Source organism: Carassius auratus, unplaced genomic scaffold, assembly GCF_003368295.1.
Source record: "Carassius auratus strain Wakin unplaced genomic scaffold, ASM336829v1 scaf_tig00042953, whole genome shotgun sequence".
NCBI lineage: Eukaryota > Metazoa > Chordata > Actinopteri > Cypriniformes > Cyprinidae > Carassius > Carassius auratus.
Window position 1 is genome coordinate 8,953 of NW_020526747.1, and position 10,740 is coordinate 19,692.

The window sequence follows — 10,740 nt, forward strand, 5'->3', positions numbered from 1 at the left end:
CGTAGAAGTCATCATTTGAAGGAAGCACAGTAAGTTTCATAGCTTTATCATTTTCAAGAGCCAGCATAAAATTAAAACTATCATAACATATAAATCAAGCTTGCAATTCTTAGTACCAATAATGGCCACCAGGTGGAGCTATATGATCACTTTTAAATAATTATTGTAGAAACAAGTATGATTTAAATCATTTATAGAAATCTTTCAAAGAAAAATAATATGAATTTTATGTATTTTACTGATAAAATGACCCTCACTTTATTAGAATAACAAGCTGAAGTATTGAATTTTCTTTTTATTCCAAGGACAATGCATATTAACATGACAAGTCAAAATATGCCAGAGTTAGCCAAGAGGCTAGTTTTCATCTGAAGTCCTAGGCCAGATGTACAACAGGCAACCTGAAAATACAATGCAGATACAACAATTTAATCAAACATAACAGAATATAACAAATATAACAGACCCTACAGTTTCCGAAAGTAACAGGAAAAAAAAAGAAAAAGAAACACAGAAAAAATAAAAAATAAAAAATAAAAAATAAATTAATGTTGACAAATTTGCATACTAAAAAGCCAAGTTTTAAAAGAAGAGCGAAATTCATTATAACTATTTATTTCTCTAACTGACGTTGGGATGTCATTCCATTCTTTCGAAGCTTTAATCGAGAAGGCAGACTGACTAAAAGCAGTTTTCCTGAAATTAATATCACAGTCCCTTCTAAAAGTTCCTCTAGTGAGACGACTGTTTTCTGATCTTAAACTCAGAAACTCACTAAGAGGAGGTGGGGCCAGGTCATTGAGAATTTTATAAGCTAAACAGCCATTTGAAAACTTAACCAAGTTTTCCCAACTCAACAGATTATATTTTAATAAAATCTTACAGTGATGAAAATGACGTGGTTTCTTATCAAAAATTTTTAACGTTTGTTTATATAAAGTCTGTATTGGGAGCAAGGCGGAATGGTTGGCCTGAGACCAAGTAGTCAAACAATAATTCATATGCGAAAATATCATAGAGTGCATAAACATTTTGGCAGCTTGGGTAGACATTGAATTCCTAATATATCGGAAATTAGATAAATTAAATTTTATTCTCTTAACAGTATTTGAGATCTGAGAATTAAACTTAAGTTTGGAGTCAATGATAATACCAAGATATTTAAATTCTGAGACAATTTGAATTTTTCCACCATTAATAGAAATATCCGGATCAACTGCAGAGTTGGTGGTTTTACTAAAAAACATACCAACTGTTTTGGAAAGATTTAACTGCAGGCTACAGTGATTTAACCATTCACTAATTTTAACCATAGCCTTCGTAAGTTTGGCTGCCACTGCTGCTTTTGATGTTCCATGTATATATAAAACAGTGTCATCTGCATACATTTGAACTCTCACTTCTGGGCACGCACTTGGCAAGTCATTAATATACATGCAAAACAAAAGGGGGCCCAATATAGACCCTTGAGGCACTCCAGTGGACAACTGAAGAGGTTCAGAAAGATAGCTGCCAATACGTACAGTTTGTGATCGTTTAAAAAGATAAGATGCTACCCACTTTAGAGCATTATCTGAAAAATTAAAATGAGATAGTTTAGACAATAAAATATTGTGATTAACAGTGTCAAAGGCTTTCCTAAGATCTAAAAAAATAGCTCCAACAACCTTGTTCCTATCAAGCAATGATTTAATATTTTCGATAAAAAAACAGTTTGCTGTCTCAGTGGAGTGATTTGTCCTAAATCCAAATTGTAATGGATGAAGGGAGAAAGCTGAATTATTCAAGTGATTCCTAATCTGTTGAGACACCCATTTTTCTAGAACCTTGGATATTACTGGCAAAATACTAATTGGTCTATAATTGGAAATAATTTGTCTGTCTCCTGATTTCAATAGAGGGGAAACAATAGATAATTTCCAGGCATTTGGGAATTCCCCCAGAGAAATCGATTGATTAATAATTTTTGTGATGGGGATAAGCAAGGACGAACCTAATTCTTTCAACATTGTATTATCCATACCAAAGACATCTTTCGCTTTAGAAGTATTAAGTGAACTGATTAAGGATTCTATGTTTCTTTCAGAAGCGCTGGAAAACACAAGGCTGTGCTCTGATGACAAGATAGGGCACTTACTAAAATCTACGTGTGAGAAACCCTGTGCAATAGATGCAACAGAGTCTACAAAATAGTTGTTAAAAGCTGTAGCAACCACAGTTGGATCAGAAATACTTTTTCCATCCAGCACAAGATCAACAGGTTTTCTGTCTTTATGTTCCTGCCCCAGTAATTTTTTTAACTGATCCCAAATCATTTTTGAATTGCCCCCTGCATTATTTATAATGGTTAGAAAATAGTCAGCCCTTGACTTTCTTAACTGAGATGTCACTTTATTCCTCAACATTGCAAAACGGTGTTTATCAGTACTTAATTTTGAGTTATTAGCCTTTTTTTTTGCAAGATCACGTTCTTTCATCAAATTAAGAATGTCAGCATTAATCCATGGGAGACTATTCTTATAATTTCTGTTTCTAAATTTTTGGGTAAACTCCTTAATAAAATACTGTAGTCTACTTGTAAGCACTGTACTACCATCATGTACATCTTTCCCAGCTAGCAAATCACTCCAGTTAAACCTGTTTATTTTATCTATAAACTGATCCCGTACTTTGTTGGGTATTCTATATACTTCTTTCTCCTTAACAGTTGAAACACAAAACCTTCTGCTAGTTAACTTTCTTGTCACCAGAACTAAATTATGGTCCGATAATCCAGTGATCATATTAAAGGATTTTGTAATTCTTTCTGGTTTATTGCAAAAGATTAAATCAATCTGCGTTTCAGTATTATGAGTTTTTCTTGTTGGACCCTTTACTACCTGTGTTAAATCAAAATTATCACATATTTGTTTAAGATTTTTCCTGGCTACTCTGTCTTCCCAATTAACATTAAAATCCCCCATAATTAATACCTCTTTTTCAAAGTTGCATCTAAGAAGCATACTACGAAAATTTTCATAAAAATCTACCTTGGCAGAGGGAGGGCGATAAATTACAATCAAACTAAAAAACATTTGTGGCGATACTATAATTTTCAATCCAATACATTCCAAGTCACTATTTAAGTTAATTTCCTCGCATTGAATACTATTTTTTATATACACCAAAACACCACCACCTTTAGACCTCACTCTATCATTTCTATAAATTTGATAACCTGGTATGGTGATGGCTGCATAAGGTGAGTTCTCATGAAGCCAAGTTTCGGACAGACATAAGAAATCCAAATTAGAGTCCATTAACAAATGTCGTACTTGTTCATTTTTAGACATGAGACTACGTACATTCAGATGACCACCAAATAAGCCCCTCGGTTTTATGCTGGGGTCCCATAATAATTTAGAATTATTCACAGTTCTAAAGACGTTCCATTTTCTATTTTTCACTACTGCTCGGTTTGTCGTCAACTTACTGATTTGTTTTGTAGAATTCCCGATCGTAGCTAAGCTACCCGTACCAGCATTTCCTTCAGTAAAATGAGATTGAGACTGTAACAATTTTTGAATTGTCAAGTCACCGCCTGCATCATCACACCCACACGGCGATCTCCGTTGAACAGCAGGAACGCCATCAGGGCCAACAACATCTCCCTGGTTCCCCTCCAGCACACTCCGCGAACCTCCGCAGAACACACCACTCCTCCGGAACAAACCGCACTCCCCATCCAACGCAGACACACCAACCGCCGCCACAACGCCAACCACCGACAGATCCACATCGCCCACCGAAGAAACAGAAGCCGGTATGTCAGTCGGTTGCTCCAAAGCATAGCAATGTGATGATGAACATACCTGTAGGTTTCCAATGTTGCTCCTACTATAGATGGATGATACATGTGGCCCCGTCCGCGTTGGTGGGCTAACTGGACCAGGGCATTGATGAATGTCACCAGATAATAATAGACAAATTGAGATAATGAAAGCGAGGCTTTGTTGTTGGTGTAATACAGCTTTGTACATTCGTCCTCTTGTTTTACTGAAGAGATGTGGATGAATAAAGGTAATAGCGAACGCATGTCTCCCGAAACCAAAGTGATTATTCACACGGCTCGCCATCAAATGAGTTGTACAGGATAATTTTAAATCCTCATAAGGAAAAAAACTATTATTAAGACTTTGTCCAGTAAAAATAGAGCTGAAATTACTTAAAATCAGCACATAAACAAGGAGTGCAACAGCTATCCCCGACACACCCGCCGCCATCTTTGCTAAAGGAGGACAGATTTAAAATGACTCATTTGATTATTTTTGGATTTCACCAACAGGATGTTTCAAACCTATTGTGAACTGTATATTAAGAATAATTCTTTATAGGCTTTATGGACAGACGTTTTGAGTGACTCTTGAAGGATCAGCCCCACATCCTCTTTTACCACTGTTTAAAGAATGTATCTTACAGTACAGGTGCGGATGAATTTTGAATGGCTTGAATGGTTTTGTCGTGGTGATTTTTTGAAATAACAGTAAAAAAGTAACCAGTAAATGTCTTTTATTTTTTTAAGTGCAGCTTCTAAACACTTCAAAAAAATGTACACATAGAAGACAAGTCATTCTGAGGAAATATGCATAGTTTCATGACTATACAACACTATATGGATGATAGAAAATTAAAAAACTATCATACATCTGATGTCACTCTGTCCCTCTGTCACTGTGGGTAATGTGTGTGTGTGTGTGTGTGTGTGTGTTAAGTGAATTAGGTGTGAAACTATCAGGGAGCATTTAGTCTCCAGTGCCAACATTTTACAGAACTGCCACTTTCCTGGAGTCTCAGAATTACAATGTGTCAGGTTCTGAGAAATCAAAGATTCCAAAAAATGATTTAATTAGAATACCATGAAGTATTGTGAAATACTATATATTAAGACTTTATATATAGGCTTTATGAACAGATTAGAGTGACTCGTGAAGGACCAGCACCACCTCCTCTTGTCCAATGGTTTGAGGAATATATCTTCCAGAATCCGGGATTAAGATTTAGGAGCTCATTTTTATTCCACCTCCTTTCCTGAAAGTTTGTCTTGCAGAATTGACTAAAAATTAATCTTCACATTAATTCCTAATTATTTTGCAATTATTTTTGTCAGTTCTTCTTGACCTGTTTTTTTTTTCTTCTTCTTTTCTGACCTCATGACCCAGTCAGCATTTTTGTACAATGGTCAAGTCTTAACTTATCCATTTCTGTATTGCATTTGTGTTTGATATTTCTCATGGGTATTTCATAATTTTCGACTTTGAGTTAAAACAGTTTGAGTTAAAACTCTTTTTTAGCGCATTTCATCTGTAAAAGAAAACATGCCTAATAATTCTGCACATAGGAGTTTTTCTCTTCCAGCTTTCCTGGACTATTGTATAGCACTCATAAATGATTAAATAAAAAATAATGGTAGTTATTAAGATTGATATGGTTTGGAATTGGTAAAATGTGCTTGGAAAACAATCACAATAAAACAATGTTTTAATGTTGTCTGGAAAATTAACTGACATGAATGAATGCTATATAAATATTGTTCATGTTAACATAATATTTATAAATGAAATCTTATTGTAAAGTGTTACACTATATATATATATATATATATATATATATTGTTCTGTGAATGCGATTTTAAAGTCTAGATGATTCGGATTAACCCTTTAACCGCCATTTCCTTTAAAACCTCACTGCCAGAGGGATATTGTGAATGCATGTGCCCGCTGGGCACAGTTTACCTGATGCCACCGGGGTGGCGATGGCATTGGTGGCTTGAGCCCGCCATCGCTGCTTGCAGCTATATTTATTATTATTATTATTATTATTATTTATTATTATTATTTTTCTTCAAGGTTTCGGGGGCTTTTGGGGCCCTTAACATGCTTAAAAAGTCTTGAAAATTGGCACACACATTGGAACCTGCGGCCATTAGGGCCGGGCAGAGACTGATACACGGGCGTGGCACAGGGGCTCTACAGCGCCCCCTGGAATATGGAGGGCCATATATCATACATACTTGGTCGTAGACGTATGAAACTCGGTACACATATAGAACTCATCAATACAAACAACTTTCGTATTGCATATCATAGGCTCCGCCCAACAGGAAGTTGGCTATTTGGGGTTTATTATTCATATTTGTCGTCAAATTTGTGGGGGCTTTTGGGGTCCTTAACATACTCAAAAACTCTTGAAAGTTTGCGCACACTTTGGAATCTGTGGCCTTAAGGAGCCTGCAGAGGCTGGGACACGGGCGTGGCACAGGGGCTCTACAGCGCCCCCTGGAACACAGTCATAAATGTTGATGTATAGCTCACACATACTTACACGTATTAATATGAAACTCAGTACACATATAGATCTCATCGTGCCGAACAACTTGCGTATTGCATGTCATAGGCTCCGCCCAACAGGAATTCAGCTATTTAGAGTTATGTAAAAAGCGCATGCTCTGGAATTTGAAATACTTGTCATAGGTTTTTTACTCGATTGCCGCCAAACTCGGTCAACATGATCTCAAGACACTGGGGATGAAAAATTGCCAGGGGATTTTTGATATCTCAAACGGTTCGCTCGTGGCGAGGCGTTGAAATTATGGCGAGAAATGAGAAACAGGAAGTGTCTAATACCATCCACATACATTTCCTGATTTTAATCAAACTTCATCAGATTATTCTTTGTATGATGTCGATCGCATATATGTGACTATTAGGAGTCAAAGTTATAGCGCCACCAACTGGCAGCAGGAAGTGTGTCATTTTCAAAATGCTTTGTATTCAGCATCTTATTTTTACTCGATTTGCTTCAAACTTCATCAGAATAATGTTAAAACACAGCCTATATTAATCTGCTAGGGGGATATTGATATCTAAAAATATTGTTGCCGTGGCAACATGTCAAACTTGAATACTTCTCAGGTGATTTTAAGGCATATAACATGCTTAGAATTTCATGAAATTCAGAACACATATCAGTATTTATGATAACTAGACACTGGCAAAAGTTCATAAGAGGGCGTGGAAGAGGCACTCTATAGCGCCACCTTTTGTCAAAAGTGGGGGGGTTAGTTTTAGCTACAGACACCAAACTCGGTACAAAAATTGTTCTTATCAAGACGGACAACTTTCTAATTCACAGTCATCAGCTACGATCAACAGGAAGTCAGCTATTTTGATTTGAATGTGGATTTTTTTTTACATTTAGCTGTGAATTAATGCATACTGCTCAGAGGAGAGTAACACTATACACACCAAACTTTGTCTACATGATGCCAAAACATTTTAAACAACTTAAATTGCCAAAGGATTTTGGATAGCTTGAACGGTTTTGTCGTGGTGATTTTTTTAAATGACAGTAAAAATGGAATTATTAATTGTCCTGCATTTTTAAATTCCAAACACTTCAAAACCTTTTTTCATACAAAAAAAAAGTCATTCTGAGTAAATATGGATAGTTTCACGACTTTACAACACTGTATGGATAACAGAAAATTAAAAAACTGTCAGACATCTCATCTCACTCTGTCCCTCTGTTTGAGTATTATGTGCTGAGACTTACATTGTCTGAGAGAAAATGCGCCCCTACAGGTTCAATTCCTTAAAGGGAAATTCGACTGAAAGGGAGGAGACTCTCTTTTAGTTTCATTTTTAAATCGGTTAAAATACAAAATAATACTTGGATTTAATTCACACTGACAAGCTAAACCAACATATATGATTATTACCGGGTCAGGGCTCATTAATAATTGATGTGTGGTCAGTGATACGTGAGAAACACGAGAGATGAATCACTGCTCTGAGCATGAGCGTGTGGAATGACGAGCTCAGAAAAACGAGTTTATTTTTGTTTTATAGCTTTAACAAATAAAATATTAAAGCGATATCACACAATTCACCAATTAGAACACACCAAGAGCTAAATTCAGATGTTTTTGAACTGTTTGTGTGAAAATGAAATATTTGCAGCTGCCTATCTGAAATCACCGCCTCCGATCAGCGCGCACAGTGTCACAAGTTCAAAACTAACGAATTTATTCTTGTTTAAGAGCTTTTTAAAATAAATTATTGCCATAAATGCACACAAGACATCCATTATAACATAACACGAGCTAAATATAGGTGTTTGTGACCCGTTTAAGTGTGCAAGACTATTTGAAAGCGCGACTGGCAGAGTAACATATCTCTCTCGAGCTGCAGGATTCTGCCTTTCGTCGTACGAACGAACACATCACGGACAAGATTATTTCAAAATACATAATAGCTTGGCTAATATAAACGAAAACAGCCACGTGAACATAAACTTTTGAGAAATAAATCTGAAGTGGATCTACTGGATTTTAATATTAAGTGACCGCATATACCAGCTGCTTCTGTCTTCAATTTTAATCTATATAAAAAATTTAACTCATTCATCTTGGCTGCTTGTTTAATGTGTGTACGTATTTATTTATTATTTTGCTCTAACAAGACTTAATCTATATTTAATTAAATCAATTACATTTTATTTTACAATTGATTTGTCCATTTCTGCATCTAAACGCCTAAAAACCTAAAACATGCTCTATTATACTATTGTTAGCAATTTCTTTATCGTCCAAGTTATCTGGTGTACACGCTTTTATTTTCATAATAAACTTGTTTGTTAGATTATACAGTTACAGTGGTCTATAATAAATATTAACAGGTTTTATTCAAGCTGTTTAGAATGAATGTAGTAGGCTAATTTTTTGAAATGTCAATCCCAAATAAATAAAAATAAATAAATAAATAAAAAACATTGGAAAACAATAACTGTTGTACTTTTTTATACATTTTGTATAATTTCATAGTTTATGCATTATAATAATTATAAAAACAAATAAATTTAGCCACTCACATAGAAATCTTAGGCCTTATCTTTTTCTGACAGTTTTCTGACCTTATTTTTGCTGCAAATAATAATTTCAAATTAATTTGATACTGACCTCTGACATCCTGTGACATGATATTTATTTGAATTTACATAATCTCATGGATGTAACAGTAAATCTGTTCAGCTCACAGATCAAGACTAAGCTGTAATGTAAGCAGAACTTTCACAAATGCTTGTAGGTCAATAAAATCATTACAAAACATTTACAAATCATTTAAGGGATTTGATAACACTGTAAAATAATGTCTAATTTGTTAACATTAGCAAATGCATTGATAACACTTTATAATAACTGCACTCATTAGTAAATAGTCAGTTCATTCTTTATAAAGCCTTGTCCCAATATTAATAGTCAGTAGTAAGCAGTTTATAAATACAGCTATAAATAGCTTGTTCTTGGTTTATAAGCACATTTATTAAAAAGGAGAGTAAAGGGTCAGTTATCTTCCTATGAAAAATAAATAAAATAAAAATAAACAAACAACAACACAGATTGATACAGAACTCAGAAATGTTATTGTGGATTTATGATAAACTCAGCCTGTAAGTGAATTAATTCTCCTCCAATCAATCACCTTTATTTATATAGTGCTTTAAACAAAATACATTGCACCAAAGCACTGAACAACATTCATTTGGAAAACAGTGTCTCAATAATGCAAAATGATAGTTAAAGGCAGTTCATCATTGAATTCAGTTATGTAATCTCTGTTCAGTTGAAATAGTGTCTGTTTTAATTTGCAATCAAGTCAATGATATCGCTGTAGATGAAGTGACCCCAACTAAGCAAGCCAGAGGCGACAGCGGCAAGGAACCGAAACTCCATCGGTGACAGAATGGAGAAAAAAACCTTGGGAGAAACCAGGCTCAGTTGGGGGGCCAGTTCTCCAAGAAGACACAAGTAGTTCACACCAAACTGTTTTAACATGAAGCCATATACTGAAGATGTTAAATTTCAAATGGGTTTAGGATACCTTAAATGGTGTGGCCATAGCGATTTATTAAAGTAACATAAAAAAAATACAATAGTTATTTTACTATATCTTTAAAATGTTTAATTCCAACTATTCATAATTTTTTATATACGTAGAAGTCATCATTTGAAGGAAGCACAGTAAGTTTCATAGCTTTATCATTTTCAAGAGCCAGCATAAAATTAAAACTATCATAACTTATAAATCAAGCTGGCAATTCTTAGTACCAATAATGGCCACCAGATGGCGCTATAGGATTACTTTTAAATAATTATTGTAGAAACAAGTATGATTTAAATCATTTATAGAAATCTTTCAAAGAAAAATAATATGAATTTTATGTATTTTACTGATAAAATGACCCTCACTTAATTAGAAAAACAAGCTGAAGTATTGTGAACCGTATATTAAGAATAATTCTTTATAGGCTTTATGGACAGATACATTTTCAGAGACTCTTGAAGGATCAGCACCACATCCTCTTTTACCACTGTTTAAAGAATTTATCTTACAGAAGAGGTGCGAATGAATTTTGGATAGCTTGAATGGTTTGTCGTGGTGATTTTTTTTTTAAATAACAGTAAAAAAGTAACCAGTAAATGTATTTTATTTTTTTAAAAGTGCAGCTTAAAAATGCTTCAAAAAAATGTACACATAGAAGACAAGTCATTCTGAGGAAATATGCATAGTTTCATGACTATACAACACTATATGGATGATAGAAAATTAAAAAACTATCATACATCTGATGTCACTCTGTCCCTCTGTCACTGTGGGTAATGTGTGTGTGTGTGTGTGTGTGTGTGTGTGTGTGTTAAATGAA

At 34.6% G+C, this 10,740-nt stretch overlaps 1 protein-coding gene across 3 annotated transcripts; it reads right to left on the reverse strand.

The window, feature by feature from the left end:
- Nucleotides 1–292: 292 nt before the first annotated feature.
- LOC113086211 (uncharacterized) lies at nt 293–4,261 on the reverse strand. 3 transcript variants are annotated; one of them, XR_003284693.1, is made up of 3 exons: nt 3,852–4,261; nt 3,473–3,716; nt 293–401 (listed from the first exon to the last, which is right to left on the reverse strand). XR_003284693.1 is itself a non-coding variant. In XM_026255360.1 (3 exons), exons 1-3 carry the CDS (start codon nt 4,073–4,075, stop codon nt 358–360), a joined length of 495 nt encoding a protein of 164 aa, XP_026111145.1. In that variant the 5' UTR covers nt 4,076–4,261; the 3' UTR covers nt 293–357. The 3 variants fall into 3 exon arrangements, 2 of the variants coding, with proteins under 2 accessions (XP_026111145.1, XP_026111143.1); XM_026255360.1 differs by having other exon boundaries at nt 3,473–3,699; XM_026255358.1 differs by having other exon boundaries at nt 3,473–4,261.
- Between the last annotated feature and the right edge of the window lie 6,479 nt (nt 4,262–10,740).

What these genes read in the sequence shown, in the direction of transcription:
- LOC113086211 (XM_026255358.1), bottom strand. Translation starts at nt 4,115, where the DNA reads ATGGCGAGCCGTGTGAATAATCACTTTGGTTTCGGGAGACATGCGTTC. An exon ending in GAATTCTACAAAACAAATCA is followed by an intron (nt 402 to 3,472) that starts GTAAGTTGACGA and finishes TTGTATTTTCAG; the next exon opens with GTTGCCTGTTGTACATCTGG.